Raw genomic sequence first — 19,166 nt, 5'->3', positions numbered from 1 at the left:
CCAGAATTCCGGATGCTGGCTTTGGATAAAATCCTCTAGCCTGGACAATCTTTCAGTTCCCTTCCTCAGTCTGCAGAATTCATGGATCTTTTAGATGTTATCCAAACCAAGAAGGGACTTCATTATTGATTCTAAAAAGAGGAAAATCCCTTCTTGAGGCAAAGACTGAAGTATCCACACCCGAAATTAACACAATTTCACAAAAGCACCTTAACAGTTTACTTACTCTTGAGACTCTTTGAGAAAACCAAGTTCAGCTTTAAATTTCACACACCACATTTTTTTCTTCCTCTACTGACGTATTTGCTCTGTTTGTTGAATAATTTGGTTCAGGAACTTAACCCAATGGGTCTGTTCAGAGAGAAACACAAATGAGACCAACCAATGCTTCCAGCACCAGAATAAAAATAATCAGGAATGGGAATTTCACAGCCTGGCCTTTCAAAGTTGCCCCCAGTGAACACAAGGTTTACAGTCATTCTCCAGATGCAGTCATGTAGTTAAATTAGGTAATGAGGGTTCTTAGATATTTCTAATAATAATAAATCAGCTATCCTACTACAGATAAATATGCAAAAAAGTGGTTTTCAACAACACTTTATTGAAGCACTTCAAAATTATCACAATGATACATGTTGCCTTTAACAGAATAAAACCTGTCATGTCATAATTAAAAGGCACTAATCCTGGCACAAAGGTCTACTTACCCACCTTCCACTGGGAGGGAAATAAAAACATCAAGTATTTCACTTCTCCTTTTACAGAGTATGTGCAAAGCCCCTGTGAGTGCCATTCTGGGTTTGCCATTGGAGTGACATATAGAGAAAACCCCTGTTTCACCAAGACATGCTGAACATGCAGCAGCTGCAGCCCTGAAGCAGCAGAGCCCTCTCTCAAGGGTCATGCTCTGGTGAGACAAGTTCTGCACTCACATTTTGGGAACTAAAGCCCTGAAGCTCAAGCACTCACACATTATTTCTCTTTTAACACGATTCACTGTCAGTGTCAGCTTAGAAACACAGCTAAATGTCCTGTTCTGCAGCCCTTTTTGGGATCCACACTGTCAGGGTCAGTGCAGGAGCAAGGCAGGGGAGCAGTGTGGGCATGCTGGGGGAGCACAGTTCCTGCACAAAGCAAACCAGGACGTGCCACTGCACAGCCACAAACGACAAAGGAAACCTCAGGGAGTTCAAAGCTTGATAATCCTGCTAAGCCATACCTCAGGTTATTACAGATCCCTGCACAACACTCCTAGATTCAACAGACAGACTGTTTAAGGCATTTTCTTTGGCCTTTACTTCCACCAGAAAGTGAAGATTATGCAGTTTGATATGTCAGCACCCAAAATCTTTCCAACCTGTTTCCATCAAGATGCAAAGAGATAACATAAATCATTGAGGAACCGATTATTGGTTCCGCAGATGATGGAACAGCTCCACATTTGTGCATCTTTCCTGTTGCCAAGTGGTGGGACAGAGCTGCTCTGTGCAGCTGCCCAGCCCTCAGCTGTCCCTGGGTGATGGGAACTCCCCTGCTCTGGAACTGCAGGGGAGTTCCCATCACCCTGCAGTTGATGGAACTGAGGACCCACCACCCACACTGAAGCTGGGAGGACAGGGACACTCCAAGGAAACTCTCCTGCAGCAGAGCTGTGGGGGCAAGCGCAACGCTTCCTCATCTCATCTCTGCTGCTCCAGGAGCACTTGCACTGAACAGAGCCACCACCAAGGACTGAGAGCTGATTTAAACCCCAGGACAGCACACAGTGCCCACACCCCACCAGGGCACAGAGGCACGAGTGCTGTCCAGCTTCCAGGTATTCACCGCCACACTCAGTGTCTGCCCTTTCACAAGAGCTGCTTTTTGTAACATGCCAACAGTCAAGACCTACATCAGGGGAGTTTCGGGACTATGTGACATAAATATGACTATATTGATGTCAAATGCAATCATTTATGAAACTAAAATGCATCCCCAAAAGCAACTTTGTGAAGAGAATGGGAAATTTAATCAGCCTCTTTTTACTGTCCAGGCTCACTACAGAGCCTGAGACAAATAATCACGGCGAGATTACATTTCTAGAACACAGCTGCAGCACCCAAGTTCAGCAAACACCACTGCTAATGCCTGTGCTGGGCTCCACACCTTTATCAGGCCACTAAAGATTCAACCTTGGACATAAAGTGCCAGATGAGTACTGTTTTCAGTCCAAGGCTGAGAAGGTGTTGAGAAGGAAACAATTCCTCCATTTCCCTTCTCAAAGAAAAGGTGCCTAGCAAGTTACTCAAGCCCAGAACCAGAACAAGTGCAGCTTCTCTGAGGGCTCCTTCCTGCCACAGCAGTAACCAAGGGCATCTGGCAGAGCAGTACCACAGCAGCTGTGAAACCCAGCTGGGGGCATTTGGGGAGGATTGCAAATGTATCTTTTAGAGCACACACATCATGGGGGTTCCTGTGTTCCTCCCTGCTATTTACACCTAGAAATAGAAAGTGGTACTGAAATACCACATCAAGCAAAGAGCTGTGGGCCAGTTCATACCACAGCTGATTTACTGAATGACTGGTGCTGCTATCACACCAACCAGGCTGACAAGGCTTAGTGCACTAACACTGTTTTCAGATTTGTGTCTAGAGACATTTTACTATGAGCTGCAGGGAGCTTGTTTTGCATGCAGGAAAGTCCCAAAGAAATATGCACAGGATCTTTAACAGGTCACTAGTCCTTCCACCAGCCGAGTTACACATGAAGGATGCTCAAAGACCTGCACTCAGGACTAAAACCTAACCTGACACAGCTCAGTAAGTTTGAAAGCTTATATGGAGACAAGCCTGAAACAAGACATCCAATTTCTTACCATTAATTGGAAGATGCTGACTGACACTCCTATTAATTAATCAGTGTCCTAAGAGAAATTAATACAACAAAAACCTTTGGGAAGAACAGTCAGTGAAACTTCAGATTAAAATCACAGCAAAGATTTTGTTCAAGACCTCAGTCAACAAAAGCCTCACTTTCCACTGAGATAAGAATCCTTCTTTAATTGGCAGCGAATGATCAGGCATTGCAAGATCTGACACTTGTGTAGAAAAACAAAGGTTTTACTCTAGGCTCAACACAAGAGCCAAGCTTGCAGACACATGCATTTCTCTCCTGAAAACAGAGCTCCAGAAGGCTGCCCCTGCTTCAGACCCTGCAGCTGACCAGTGCCTTTCAAACACATAAAAAAGCCCTGCAATCTGCTCAGACTGACTCTCCGAGCTTGCCCAGGTAAGGTGAGCAAGCCCCAGGCCTCAAAGGTAGTTTTGTGAGCATTTCACTGGAATAGTTGAACCACAGAATATAAATCAGCTCAGGTATTTACCAATCCTTCTTCCCTCACTGGAATCTTTGGCAGAGGAGACAGACATCCCATTATGTTTTTCCATGATTTCAGCCACATCAACTCAAGTCAGGCAGTTAAGTGTCAATACAACCCTCAAAACATAAGTTTATTGAATAAAGCTGAAGAGCAGTAAACCAACATATGCATCCACCTAAATAAAAAAAAAAACACGTATTTACAAAGTTCAGTAATTGTATAAGTTGTTCACATGCAGAGAGTAATGCACAGGTTAACAATTGGTAGTGTTTGGATGCCATAAACGCTGAAAGCAGTGAAGTAGATAAACACCAAACACATCAAGTTTAGCTATAGGCCAGTTAACTAAACAGTGACCTGGTCCCCCACAAAGATTCACACATTCTAGTTTAGTTTCCTTATGATAGGCACAAGCAAGTTTGCTAAATAAAAGTAACTGTAGCAGTTCTGGTGAACTCGGGACTACAGTAGCAAGTTAATACACCCTCTCCTCTACAGCACCAGAGTATGGATTAATTGAAACCATGCTTCAGAGAACTGAAAGGGGACAGAAAGTTAAAACGTAATTTCAGACTGAAGGCAGGCAGCGTGTAGTGTCTGTGCAGCAGTGCCAGAGCTGGGACAGGACAGTAAGGCCATGGCAGTCTGCATTAACACTGGCTCTCAGAACAGAGGGGACAAGGCTGCTCCCAGCCCGGGGCTCCCAGGGATGCAAACCACGTGAGGTGAGGAGTCACACACAGTGTGAGGCAACACAAGCAGCTGCACCATGGATCTGCACACACGAGTAGCTACACTGACACTGCTGGATGAACAAACCAGTCTTAACAAGGCTGTCCCTTTAAAAATGCTGAAGTCACCGAGAAAGTAAACCTATAGAAACATTACAGTCTTGAGTTTATACACACTTCCCTAAGCTGCAGGAGCTAGTCAAGAGACAGGATCAATTCATTGGCTCTCTTGTGCTTTGACACAGCAAAACATTTCATTGCGTCTGACAGGCTTTGCACATGGTTACATCGAGAAAGCAGGCGGGTCTAGAGTTGTCACAATAGCCCAGGTATTCCATAGCACCAGGTGAAACTGTGCCCAGCCATTCCAGGAGCAGGAGAGACACTGACAATTACACACAGATTGTGCTAAAGGTCAACAACTGCCTCGATACAAGAGCATCAGTAATTTGGGTGTCATGCAGCTGCTCAGAATGCATGTTCTGGTTTCAGAGAGAGACCACGAGTATCTGGAGATAGAAAAATGTATTTGAACACAGCCTGATGTTCCTAGCGATTTGTTTTCATGCTGGAATACTCCAATTTTTGAAAGTTTGACAGAACAGTCCATTCCCATCCCCCACATAAATGTTAAACAGAAGCAACAGAATGATTTTAAACAGATGACTTTCCTAATTCATCACAAGAGTTTTCTTTTTCAAGTGACAGGATCTCAGCTGTAGATTAGTGATGCTGATCTATGCCTTGTGCTCCCCTCTGCAAACAGTTTCCATTTCTCTGCTTACATACACACATCACATGCATCTGTGAGATCAATCAGTATCCCACAATTCACGCTTAAATGTTTTCTAACTACTGTATGTGGCATCTTACAGAATCTTAATGCTGTCAAGCATCAGCATCTTCAAGCCACTAAACACTAGAAATAAAACACTTGCTGAAAATCATATAAAAACCTGGCCCTGAAAAACCAGAACAGAGTGTACCATCGTAGTTAACATGGTAGATATTTCTTTAAAAAGCCCCCCCCACAGCCCTCCCACCACAGATGGTTGTAAAATAAATATTTGTGCTGACTTTATCATGACAACTCTAGTTGTTTTGTGACAGAATAAGAATACAAGTCTTCAGCAGTGCACATGAGAAATGAACCGTGAAAAGGCAGATTCTTGATACAGGAGTTTTGGGTAGTATCTCATTATGGAGGGAAGTGGTCAATTGAGATTATGGCCAACTGGTACTGGAGATTCCAGGAAGACTTCAGCTTCTTCTAGATTTTGAATGCTGAATAAGCCACTGAAGCGTGATATCTACAGGGAGAGAGAAGAGAAGTTCCACATTCAAGTGTCTGCATTGGTACAAGTGGCAAGGCTTTGGTATTCCAGTGTCCCAAACACAGGACAGGAATATCCCAGCCCTTCTCTAGAGGATGGCCCAGGGCAGACGAAGACAATGATTTTCTGGATGTCTGCTGTCCATGCTTTGATCCTGTAACTGCTCAGCATCCTTTAGGTAACAATGGCAGGCACTGCCCCACACATCCTTGTTCCTCAGTTAGTCCATTAGTTAGTCTAGGAAAAAGATATTCCTTCATGGGACACTTCACTGTGGCTCCAATAATTAGTTTTAGATCAGCACTGCTCTGTTCAGCCAGTCTGCAGCTCCTCCTCTGATAAGAACAAAGCTGGTTTAGCCCTGTGGTACAAGGCATCATGCTCCTCCCTGCCTGGAAGAGGCTCTCCTAAGGAAGGGAAAGGCCCTGGCTCCCTTCCAGCAGCTCCTTCCCCAGAGCCTCAGTGGCTCCCAGCTGTGCTGGGAGCCTTGTGTGGATCTCCACAGAAGGGAGTCTCTGCTTCCATCCAGCATGTCTGAACATTTAACTGATGCTAAGGTGACAGGGGCTTCTTGGAAGCCGCAACTGCTCCACTATTCCGTTTTCCTAGAAAGAAGCTTTTTTCCCTATAAAGCCATCCTGGTATCCTTTAGAGTTCCTCCTGGGAGCATCACCCTGAAGTCTCCTCATCAGCAAACTCCTGTTACCCTGGTAATGCACCAGTGTTAATCCCATGGCAGCCACGGAAGGCATCAGGAAAAGGGTGGAAAGTGTTGTTAAATTCTGTTTTCACTCAGCTGAGATGACTCGGTTTAATCACAAAGCTTATGGCAAATACCAGAGATTACAGGACATGGTTGCTGCTTTGAACTCCTCAAATTCTGAAGCATATAATGTCTATGCCAGAAAAAGGCACTGTTTGGCTGTAGGGGACTGGCAGATGCCACAACACAAACTGCTGTGATAACACAGTAAGGGAAGATGATTATTTCAAAGGAAATAATCTTGGGGAATAAACTTGAGGAAAAACTTGCTGCGAGTACTTGGCATCTTGACCAAGTGAGGCAGAGGTGAGAGCACCTGACAGAAGTATAAAATCATTCAGGCCAAGCCAATGGACTAGTCAGCTCTTTCCTGCAAACTGACTGAAGAAAGGAGCAGATTTCACAGGGACTGGCATTTTTGGTAACTACAACCCCTAAAGCTTTAACACCAGTCAGGCTTCCTCACTGCCATCAGGAGTTATACTGAATTTAACCCATGCACTCACACACTGGTCTTTGATTTGTTCCTGGTTTCCTGAAGACAGGAAGCTTGTTTAAGAACTTACAATCTGCCCAATCCATCCTCTGACAGCACTTCATAATTCTCAGTGTTTTGGGTTAATAGTTACCTATATTATCTTTCTCTTTGCAAGAAATTGAGTAGCAGCAGATTTCTCTGTCCTGAATAGCAGCAAGATTCCTGGAAAGAGAGAACATGTCAGCACACATTTCACTGACACAAGGGCTCTTGCTGACAATCTGAGCTGCTCCTCTTCCCCTTCCCCACACAACTTGTTCTGTACAATATTCAGTTACCTGCTGTTTCTGGGTTTTCCACTCATAAATGTGAGCTTCCTGATCTAATAACAATCTATGTACATGAATTTATTGAGTAAGATAAATGTTTCTTAGCAAGGGTTAGACTTACATCTTTTCAATTAGCTGTTTCTCATCCAAAGCATTAGGAAGGTCTCTCTTATTTCCAAGTACTAGAACCTGAAATCCAGAGGAGGAAATGGTTGTGGCTTTGCTTAAAAAAAACCCAAACAAACAGAAAAAAACCCCAACAAAAACCAGAAAAGCAACAGACTTCAAGGGAGTCTCATGAGCACTGTGCATCTGCCTATTAAATCTAATGGAATGAGATATTCACAGTTAAACCAGATCAAGAAAGAAGACTGACCTAGTCACAGGGAAAGAGGGGGTACAAATAAACTGTTCTGTGCAAAGAGCAAGCAAGAGAATACGTCAGCCGATAAATCTCAGAATATTTGCAGCACACTCATCTGAGATTCCCCAACTTACTCTACACTTCTGTACTACACTGTGGTTAACCTTTAGTCAACAGCACAAACTCATCTGTGGAATCATCTAAACTACTGCTTCAATTGTATTTGTTATGTTTTGTGAACACTGAGTGGAATAAGACCACTGAAGGTCAAAAACTGGTTTAAAGCACTGCAGGCAGGCACTGTCCATACTGACCAGTAAGGTTGGGCCTTATAATGCAGAGTTCAAGGCAGACTTCAGAGTTGCTCAAGTGATGCACATTCCTCAGAGACATTTAATGGTGTTTAAGGTGATGTTACTTACAGGGATTCCTTGTAACTGGGGCTTATCTAGAAGATTGTGCAGCTCATTCCGAGAGGCTTCTATTTTGTCACGATCTGCAGCATCTACCATGTAGCTTTAAAGAGAATTTCAGGTTAGGTCAGTGACACCGAGCTCCTGCAGAAACATCACTCTTTCCGTTACACTGCCACGTTTGGGCACATTCAACAAGGCTTTCAAGAAAGCTAGGACTTCTGAGCAAAGAATTTAGTTCTTTAAAAAAAATTCTCTAAACCAGAGCAGAAGGAAGATGCTTTGAGTTAGCATTGCCACCCAGTTCAGACGGGGAGGAGTTAGTACTCCAGATCAGACACTGATAAAATAACCCATCCTGAGCCCTGAACTGAGGGGTGAACAAGGTCAGCGTGGTTGCAGTGAACGTTCAGAATCACAAGGAGAACTACAGAGTGAGGCATGCAGTGTTAGGAAGGCTCCAAGAGAAGAGAAGCCCGTGTGAAGGAAGCAGAGCTGAAGGAAGGACACTTACACAATAGCATTAACTCCTCTGCAATATCGCTCCCACATGCTCCGGAATCGGGGCTGCCCTCCTATATCCCAAATCTTAAGGCAAGGGGAGAAAGACAATTTAGCCATGCACTGTGTTTGAACATGTCAGGCAAAGATAAGACAAGAAATCATTACAGTTTTTCCTTTCTCCTTAAGCAGCTGCTTGACCCCTCCCATATTAGAACAGGAATAATCCCGTGCACAGCTGCTCAGAGCTTAGGGCCCAGCAGCAGGAGGTGCGAACAGGAACACCTCGCACCAGATGTAACAACATCCAGTGTATGAAGGTTACATACTGAGCTACACAAGAAAACACAATGTATTCACTTTAAAAACCTTCCCTTAAGCAAACTGATGAGCAGGAAAGCAGCATCTCTGGGCCTCAAACACTCAGATCTAAGCCAGACAGCATTATCACAACAGCGCTTTAACTAGTCCATGAACCTGGGAATCACACACAGATTCTCATTTCAGAAACTCCATAAATAAACATAAATGTCTTCTTAAGCTACTCAACAGATTTAGCTGAGCCTCTTCAATGTTCTATATTTGCCTCAAGGCAGGAAGCAAAACAGAGCAAACATGTAAATTTCAAACTAGAACCTAAGAAAACAGTCAACAATGGCAACATACCTTTATTGTAACATTACCCTTTGTAACTTTCCTCATGTTGAAGCCCACAGTAGGAATCATATCTTCACTGAATTGACCTGACTGGAAAACAGAAAAAAAGAGAAAGTTAAATTTAGTGCTTATCTGACACAACTGGTTTACATAGTAAAATATCACAAGCTTTTTCTAACCATTCGCCCCTCAGCTGAAGGTTTTACGACCAAGAAGTCGTGGATGTTAAATCCATGTGTACTGGAGCTTGTGTGAAGTCAGAGAACTTGTTTCTTACAAGCATTGAAACAATTTTTCAAGCCTTGAGGCAGCCAGGGAACAAAGTCACCTGGGAAAGAGCTTTGCACAGCTTAACAGACGGACAGCCAGGGCAAGGGGAGGAAGAGCCATTCACCTACTTCTGCTGGAGCCAAGGCCTGCCCATCAGGATCTCCCAGTTACCTGGGAGCTAGAAATATCCAGAAGGGCTCCCTCTGATGCAAGCTGCTCTCTGGCCAGCCTTTGCAGCAATGAATCACTCCTGTGGAGGAAGCCTCCAACCCACAGGTATGGGGTGACTCCCTGAGGAGTGTTAAAGGCTGCAAAGTGGAAGGACCTGCCGGGTCAGCTTCCTGCCAGGCCAGTGTCCAACATGTGCAGCAGTGGCAAATGCAGCTCCAGAGGATCTGAGCTTGTTTCCAGCATCACTCCCAGCTGGGACAGAGCTGCTGCAAACAGCACTGCACTGGAGAGCTTCTCCAGCGGCAGATGTTTTACTGTCTGTAACACTTCCATCTGCAGCAGCTTGAGAGCCAAGTTCCCAACTATCTCCTGCAGCCGTAACAAGAGTTTTCAACACTACTACAGATTTCTCCCTTGGCTGTTTGGCAGAAGGTGAATCAGCCACAGTGGCCATTATGAAGATCACTACATCCATTATGTGTAATAGAACCAGACAGTCAAGCACATTTGGAAAAATTAGGGTTGATCCCAAAGCATTCAGTTGTTTAATTAGGGTTTGGAATCACAGCAGCAAAATCTGCATCTCTCCCCTGACACTGGCCAGAGAAGTTCCCTAGGATTCAAAGCCTTTTGGGATCTCAGACACATCACTCCAGAATTAGGGCCTGACTGCCCACAGGCTGCAAGGAGCAACTAAGCCTGACCTGGTGGCCATGAAGGGCAACAGCTCCTGGCTTGTATTAGGAACAGTGTGGCCAGCAGGACCAGGGCGGCACGAGGAGCTTGGGTCAGCACTGCAGACCCTGCAGCACTGCTTCAGAAGTCACTCTACCCCTTCTAACGTGGCAGGATGGGCATGCCAGTCCAGGAGCTGCCCATTCCTGCCCAAAATGCCAGGGCCTGAGCTGCCCATTGCAGACAGAGTGCCCAGCACAGCTCAGAGCCCATGGTCAGCTGCGCTGCCACGCCTGGGGCAGCTCAGTTCAGCTCCTCAAACCAATCTTGCCTCTGAAGGGTCACTTGCCAGTTGCTCAAGCACTACAGCATTCCTGCCTCCACATTCCTGCCTCCACAGTCACACCCCACACCCACAGCTCCTATCCCAGCATCTCCCAAGCATTCCCTGAGCCTCCATGTCTGTGCTGCTGAGCCTCACCCCAGATGCTGCCAACTATTCCCACTCATATCCTTCCAGATCCTTCTCTCGAGAGCTGTTCATATCAATAGGAACACACATTCCAGGAACCTCCTGGACTCATCACCTCCCTGCTGCATTTATTTCCAGCAGACATGTGGGAAGCTGAGGTGCCCTATGAGAACGAGGCCTAGCCACAGTGAGACTTCTCCCAGCAGCTTAAGGAGGATTTTGGTGCCTCTTCATCCTGGGCTGGGTGGTCTAGAAGAGACTCCTACCAGGATATGTGCCTTGTTGGCCTTCCCCCTGATTCCTACCCATAAAGCACCTTATCATGACCCTCATCAAGCTCTAGGCTGCTTAAACACTCCCTGCCCATCCCTGTGAGGAGTTTATAGCCCTCCCTTGCAGCACTCACTGTGCCAGTCATCCCACTAATTGCAGTACCCATTTCATGTTCTCCCACTACTCTTTCAGGACACAGATTCCTGCAGATTGGAGCAGCACTTCATTTGCCACATCTTTAATGTAATGTTGAAATTACTGTGACCCACCACAGGGAAACTTTTACAGAATCTTCAGGAAAGCTGCTGCATCTGATTCCTTCCCAAGTGCTCACTACCCACGCTGCACATCCCCAAACTTGTTTTGACTTGCTTAAAACCTCAAACCCTTAAAACTGGAGTCACTCAGTTGAGTTTCAGCTGCCTGTTCTCTGCTTTGCAGAGGGACAATCCAGAGCTGACATGAACACATGGGTCAGCTCAGGTCTTCATTTGAAAGACCTTCCCCTGATGTGAGTGTGGGTGTTCCTCTGCTCACTGGACCCAAAGGAAGCTATTGGAAGTCCCCTTCTCTTTTAAGACAGGTCAAAAATTGGTTAAAACGATTGTAAAGGATTTTAGCAGCAGACAGTGATCTCCTTTGATGGATTCTGCTACCACATTCAACTGCCTTGGCCCAGAAACTGTTCTCTACACTCAGAATTTAGAGGGCTTTTGTTTACTACCTCCTCAGAGGAAAAAAAGCCAGGAATTCAGCTTCAACTTAGAGTATTCATATGCAAAAGCTACTCTGAAGAACAGCACAAAAGGAACACACTTTTACTAGAAGTCACTTGGTTTGAATCAGCCTTCCCTCCCAGAGCAGAGTTCTCCGTGCTATCACTGTGTGCTCACAATAAGATGCTTTCTCCTGAAACACCAGCTTTAAAACAAGTTTGATATGCACAGCAATATTTTCAATTCCCCATGGGAAAGCCTTTGGCTGTTGTCACACACAGCAGCATTTCTCAAACACTCATCAAGGACAGCAGAAGTAGCTGCTGACAAATCCAGCAACCCCTTGTTTTCAGCACTGGTGCACACCCCAGCAGGCAGACCCTGAGCTCCCTGCAGGGCTCCTGGAAGGGCAGGAGCTGTCCCAGCAGGGATTCTGCTGGAAGCCTCAGCCCCGAGGTCACACAGACCACAGAGCACCAGCACAAACCGAAGGTCACCAAACAAAGTTAACTCCAAGCCTGCGGGAGATAAGGGCCAGGGAGAGTAAACAGAGCCGATTTCAGAGGCCACATGCACAAAGAACCCCCAGGACTAATCCCTCAGCCTCCTGGTTTAAGAGATGCTCCCTTCAAAACTCCTGGAGACCCCAAACATGAGATTTTAGTGCAGCATGAACCCACCCACCCGCATGAGTACTTATGCTGAATAAGGATTATTCAGAGCAGCAAAATTGCACCCAGACTGAACTAGGGACTTTATTCCATGGATCAGTTTGGGTTCAGCTCACCTTGTATCAGTGGCAGCACTAAATCACAGACTGCAGCACTTGTGAACAAGCCAGCTACAGGTACAGCTCATTTCCCAGAGGAAAACTTAGGACAAGTGTTTAACTTGCCACTCCCTGACATTCCAGAAGTGTACAAAGGATGCAAGTTTAGTCTCTTTTATAATTTAATTAATATTACAACAACCTTATTAAACCTACCATTTCCAGTTGTCTTGAGTCAAACCATAAACCAAACAAAACACATTTGGATTTCTTCATCTGCCTCTCCAAAACCATAAGCTATAACCAGAAACTCAAATTCCAGGGAGTTATGGAATAGTAGAGTGGTTTCAATTGGGAGGAACCTCAAAGCCCATTCAGTTCCACCCCCTGCCATGGGCAGGGGCACCTTCCACTGGCCCAGATTGCTCCAAGCCCTGTCCAGCCCGGCCTTGGACAGCTCTAGGGACTGTCAGCCCCCTAAGCAGCTTGATTCTGATTCCACAGCCTGCACAAGGACATTCGTTGTATCATCAGAGAAGGTCAGGGCAGCCTTTAGTTTGAATCTCATAAAGTTGACATGATTCACTACTGTTATGGGACCAATTTCCTCATACAGATTTTGTTATCACGCAGCAAAGACTGTTTTATCTTTAATTATAATGCTTTTCATCCAGCTAGATGAGATCACAAACAAGCTTAACCAACTAGGAGACAAAACCAATGGAGTATGGAATCCAGCCAGGACACTCCCAATCCACCTGAACCAGAATATTACATTAAACCCTACTGCTCATCCCTAAAAATTTCTTTCGCACTGAGAAAAAATGCTGCATGTCTCCAAAACGTCTTCTTAAAAAAATTTATTTTAAAAGCAGTGCAATTTTAGCATTATATCAAGCTACCCCTACACTAAACCTCCTCTGCAACACTCATAGCCTCAACCAAGCAGTGCCTCATAAATGGACAAATCAACTTTCTACAGTCCAGCTTCCTTCTTTAGGAAATACTTCAGTGTTTCAGCCACTTCTGATCACGATCAGAAGCCTGAACTGCAGTTTAGAAATTTCAATCCCTGGAAGGCTTCCCAACAGCACTTCCAGGAATGATTCCTGCAGAAACCAAAACAGTGGTACATGACAAGAAAAGGCATTTTTATTTCTGCAGCCCTGAGTTTAATTGAATATTTAAAAGGACATGGACTGCTTAGCAAATATCGACCATAAAGAAGGCATATGTCTGTCTAGAAGATAGTCATGTAAGAGTTCATGACATTTCATGTTTCTGATAGTTAAGAAAAGTGTCTTTATCCAGATGCTACCACCTAAAGCTCTGCCATTGCTTACAAAGTGCTCTACAGGAATTCAGGACCAAGATGGAAAAAGGAGATCCTGATTTCAGTCACCTGTTTTAGCCCATCTAGGGTACAGCAAGCGGGGCCTCAAAGAAAGGGTCTGAGTCACCTCCTAGGAGCTTTATTAGCTAATGAAGTGATGCAATGCCTTTCAAGAGACTTCTGCCATTAAGAAACACTTCAAATTTTATCAGCCTTCTCTCTTAGCCATGGTGTATATCAAGTGACAACACACAGAATTTATGGCCTACCTGGGTGGTTCAAAAGCATTAAAACAGCAGTGGAGCTCTTTAGAGCAATATTTTTCTGCACTTCTCTGGTGTGACTTCTTTAAGTCAAAGTTACTTCTAACAGTCACGAGAACAGAAGGAAGTTGCAGCTCCCAGCTGGCCAAACGAATCTTTCATTGAGAGGCACTTCAGGAATTGCCTCTCTCTAGAAACCACAATTCCAACACTTGCCAGATATTCCAAAGTTAAAAAACCAACCACACTAATTCAGGCTTTGACACAAATCCTAAAGAGGGACCTTATTTACCCTGTCACCAAAACCAGGTTGAGTTTATTCTTGAACCTGATGACTGTATCAGAAAAGTCCAACTTCTACCACTCCTCCAGAGATCTGCTCACTATCAGGCTAACAAGCTTCAGTGTTCCAGTGCCAAACACGTGGAGCAAGGCTCAACCTACCAGGTGTCAGGCAGAACTTCTATAGAAACCCCAGGCCACACCACTCTTCCATGCAATAGAGCTGCATGAGTGCCCCATTGTTCCCCAGCTGCACGGGTGCCCACTGTTCCCTGGCTGCAGGGGTGCTCCGTTGTTCCCTGGCTGTATGAGCACCCCGCTCCCCTGCAGCAGGGGTGCCCCATTGTTCCCCAGCTGCACAGGTGCCCGTTGTTCCCTGGCTGCAAGGGTGCCCCGATCCCCAGCTGCACGCCTGCAGGGCCGTGGGCAGGCTCAGCTTACTTGAGTCGTGTTTCAGTGGCCTCACAGGGCCTCAGCAGCCCCTCGTGCTCCCCACAGCAGCACAGCCACGGCTCCCAGCTCCAGCTGTCAGGCTGAAGGAAGGTGGGAATGGCCATGAGCTGCAAACACCACCAGATCCTGCAGAGGCTGTAAATAATGGGCATTTCCAGGGCTCGGCTCAGGAGCCGACAGTTCCAGATGCGATCCCGGGATGACATGCAGTTTCTCTGAATAAGAGCCACAAGCCATCCACATTAGGGAAATTAGGACCAGGAAGAAATGATATCCTCCCTTGTGAGCAAGTTTACTCACACACATGGAAAACTTATGCTTAATATCTAATTAGAGACAGTGACTAATGCAGAGCCTTAGAAAAGCAGAAGCTGCATTAGCTGAATCCAGCTCTAACGAGATTTCACTGCTAATGTTGGGTTTTAAACCTCCTAATCAAACTCAACACAGGAGGGATTGGGTTGGAAGGGACATTCAAGCCCATCCAGTGCCACCTCTGCCATGGCAGGACACCTTCCACTGTCCCAGGCTGCTCCAAGCCCTGTTCAAGCTGCCCTTGGGCACTGCCAGGGATCCAGAGGCAGCCCTAGCTGCTCTGGGAACCTGTGCCGGGGCCTCCCCACCCCCACAGGGAAGGATTTATCCCTAATATCTAATCTAACCTCTCCATCTCAGTTCAAATCCATTCCCTCTTGTCCTCTCTCCAGGCCCTTGTTTAGCCTGATTACAAATCGAGTGTTTGTTTACACTGGAGGAATAAACGTGATCAAAACCCACCACCAATCTAGAAAAGGATTATTCTAGAACTGGACTCTCTGCCTCTCCTGGCCTGTCCACTTCAGCAGCAGTCAGGCCTTGTACCAGCTTCCCTGTGTAACTGGTTGAGTTTTCCCTCTAGTTTCATATTCCTGATTTGATGGGCAGAGATTACATTAGACATTTATACTGGATTAAACTCACTGTTGTCAGGCTGGCAGCAGCCCTTTGTTAGGCAGCACACAACCTTCTAAGCCACACCAAGCTCCTGGTGTGCACTCCAGCCTTTAGAGCTGTCCTACAGGACATCTTGCTGTGTCATTCCTTTCATTTCAGTTTTGAGGAATCCCAACAGCCTCATCCACCCAAACCATTAACTGGCCTGCAGAGAGCAGTTGTTCTTTCCCTGCACTCATTCCCAAATGCAGTCTCTGAACTAAAGTCAGTCAAGGAAGCAAATAAGAAAACAGCTCTGCATGCCATGGACTGCACTGCTCTAAAAAGTGATTTTGCACTGGTAACTGAAGCTTATGCCATTATTTTGTTTAAACCAATAGTACAGACCTGGGCAAATCCTTTCCCTCTGTTTTTTTTGTGTAAAGGCTCACCAGATTTCCTAATTAAAAACTTTAGAAATGTGACCTGATGCTTCCAAACTAAACCAGCTAAGGAGGCTGTGTCAGCATGCTCAGCAGCTTCCTCCTTGCCTGGGGTTTTGCAAGGCTCCCTGAATGGCACTCACTCAGATAAATGCCTGGGTGTGATCCTAACATGTGGTTGAAACCTTGCAAGATTCAACCCCCGCAGAGGAGGCTGGAAACAGACTCCAGCTTTACTTAGGGAAACTTCTCCCACTGGAGACAACTTAGATGGACTCTGATGTGCAGCTACTACAGCTCTGACTGCTGCACATACCTGCAGTGAGTTTCACATGTTACTCCCCAAACTCGTGCTGCTGCTGCTACAGCAGCTGCTGATACAGAGGCAAAGCATTTTTTTGTCAAGTGCCATCACCAGGAGGACTCCAGAGGATGAAAAGCCTGCAGAGAGCCCCCAGCTGCAGAAACACTCCAAGCAGTACCAACTCAGTAGTCACAGATCAAGGCTGTACAACAATCTGAGAGCTCCATTTCTACAAATCCAAGCCCAGATGTATTGGCAGAGTGTGAAGGAAAAGGCTCCTGGCATTCCTGGGTTACTCCAGCAACTTTTAGGTGACAGCTAGTCAGAGAAGTTACCTTTCATGAAGTAACCCATTTTCCCTGATCATCAGGAGCCCACTGAGTGCTTATACCTGAGCTACAGGAGGGCTTGGTTATGGTTTGCCAAGATGTTTGTCAGTGTGCAAGGATGATGTATAACTGCAAGAGAATGAAAGTCCTTTTCCCAGCCACTAATTCATTCAACTGGCACTTAAATAAATACATTCTTACAAGTATTCCATGGTGCTAAGGACACAGCCTCAAAAACCAAGAGACAAGATGAAGGTGTGCTCACTCTAAAGCTGGAGACATCAGCTTTCTCATTCTAGGTGCACTGCACTCAGGTCATTCACACTCCTTTGAAAAACCAAAAGACACCCTGGCTGCCCATTTCAGGAGCTCCTGAAGTCCAGCTTGTCTCCTGGAATGTTTTCCATCCCATACATCAGCAGAGCAGGACACTGATGAAGCTGAACATGCCATTTAGGCAAAGCCACTCTTTATCTCGTTCAACAATGGAAAAGCTTCGTGTAGGAGTATTCCCACACCCTTCCTTTACCTGCTCCAGGCACATCACCAGATCAGCAGGCCCTAGCACAGCGGTTTGCTGCTGATGGGCTTGTGCTTGTGAGCTGTACTTCTTAGCTAAGTTGTACCTTAAGAGAAAGGAGATTACTTGATATGGGTTCCAGCAATCGATAAGCAAATATTTGTGAGGAGAACCGTGAGTGGGTGCTGACACTTAAATGATTTAGGACTACCGAAAAGCAGTCAAAGGGAGGCGGCAGCTGAAGACACACAATGTTATCTCCACATCTGCTAACAGAGCCCCGACACCCTGACTGAAAGGCGCCTTCAGAGCCCGCCCTGGGCCGAGCCCTGCCGTGGGATCGGTGGCCCCGCGGGTCCCATTAGCCACAGAGGTTTACGGAGGCAGGGCAGCCCCCGAGGCTCGGCCATCCCCCAGCGAGGGCTCACACGCTGCTCCCCGCGGCCCGGCCCGGCTCCATCCCCGCGGCCCGGCCCGGCGCGGCCCCGGGCCGGGCTCAGGCCGCCGCCGGCCCCCGCCCGCCGCCCCGCTCACCGCGATGACGTTGACGAAGGTGGTCTTGCCCGAGTACTGCAGCCCCACCAGGGTCAGCTCCATCTCCTCCTTCCAGAAGAGCGAGCGGAACCAGTCCAGCAACCGGGACAGCAGCGCCAACATCGTGGCGGCGGGCGGGCGGGCCGGGGGCGCTGCGGGCCGGGCCGGGGGCGCTGCGGGTTGGGCCGGGCGATGGCTCCGGCGGGCCGGGACGCTGCGGGCCGGGCTGTGCCGGGCTGTGCCGTGCCGAGCCGCGCTGGGCCGTGCCGGGCGCTGCTCTCGGCCGCTCCGGGACACCCGCGCTCGTCCGGGCCCGGCTCCCCCCGCCGCCCTCACGTGACGCAGCGGTCACCCGGCCCCGCCGGCCCCGCCCCGCCCCGCAGCGCCCCCTGGCGGCCGGAGGACCCGCGGCGGGAGAGGGCGGGGCGGGGCCGCCATGTTGGGTGTGGTGAGGAGTAACACCCGCCCCCCCCGAGCTGCCATGTTGGGTGTGGTGAGGAGGGTGTGACACACCTGAGCCGCCATGGAGCAGGGTGGGCAGTGGGGACACCCTTGAGCCCGCCATGTTGGGTGTGGTAAGGAGTAACACCCGCCCTGAGCTGCCATGCTGGGTGTGGTGAGGAGTGACACCCCCCCGAGCTGCCATGTTGGGTGTGGTGAGGAGGTGTGACAGCCATGGAGCAGGGTGGGCAGTGGGGACACCCTTGAGCCCGCCATGTTGGGTGTGGTAAGGAGTAACACCCGCCCTGAGCCGCCATGTTGGGTGTGGTGAGGAGGGCTGTGTCACCCCAAGCCTGCCATGGAGCGGGGCAGGCGGTGGTGACGCCCCTGACCCCACCATGAAGCAGGCCCTGCCCTGCCCTCTCCACCACAGGCTCCATTAGGTTGAGGACGACCCCCAAGGTCATCGAGTCCAGCACCACTTTGCCACCCAGACCTTGTCACCACGTCCAGTCGTTCCTCGGACTCCTCCACCACCCTGGGCAGCCCCTTCCAACACCTGACCACCCTTGCCATGAAGAAATTCCTCTTGATGTCAAACCTGAGCGTCCCCTGGCACAGATTCTGTGTCCTCTCCTCCTTGCTCGCCGTCATGGGGATGGGGTGAAGGTGTCAACCCTCACCTCTCACACACCATCACTGCAGTGCTGTGAGGGCCCCTCAGGGCCACCCACAAATCCAATCCCAGCTTCCAGAGGAATAAGAATTAAAAAAAACATCACCTGCAATATTTCCAGTTGGCCCAAGTACGTTTTAAGGAAGTGAAATACAAAACCTTTTGTGTGGTCACATAACTTCCAAAACCAAAGGGACAGCCCACTTCACCTCGTTATTCCCAGTTACCCTCACATAACCAGATGTTCTACAGAAATTCCTGCCTTTTGCATGGAATTTGGTAAACTGACTTTCTGCTTGACCCAAATAAACTATGAGTAGATAAGTAGTATATAAATAGATAACACTGACCAAACCACTCCATTAGTGCATTTATCACAACTTACTGAGGTCCCTTTAGTT

The 19,166-nt window shown here is 47.4% G+C and overlaps 1 protein-coding gene across 1 annotated transcript; it reads right to left on the bottom strand.

Moving 5' to 3' along the window:
* Positions 1–581: 581 nt before the first annotated feature.
* Positions 582–17,917, bottom strand: ARL8B (ARF like GTPase 8B). The gene is made up of 7 exons (XM_084214316.1): positions 17,649–17,917; positions 8,939–9,019; positions 8,286–8,359; positions 7,781–7,874; positions 7,116–7,183; positions 6,817–6,887; positions 582–5,400 (listed from the first exon to the last, which is right to left on the bottom strand). The coding sequence occupies exons 1-7, from the start codon at positions 17,769–17,771 to the stop codon at positions 5,351–5,353; spliced, it is 561 nt and encodes a 186-aa protein (XP_084070442.1). The 5' UTR covers positions 17,772–17,917; the 3' UTR covers positions 582–5,350.
* Positions 17,918–19,166: the final 1,249 nt, after the last annotated feature.

The sequence above is a fragment of the Fringilla coelebs genome, assembly GCF_963513975.1.
Source record: "Fringilla coelebs genome assembly, chromosome: 13".
Classification (NCBI taxonomy): Eukaryota; Metazoa; Chordata; class Aves; order Passeriformes; family Fringillidae; genus Fringilla; species Fringilla coelebs.
Note: the sequence above shows the minus strand (reverse complement) of the source record. Positions and strands in the feature narration are given on the sequence as shown.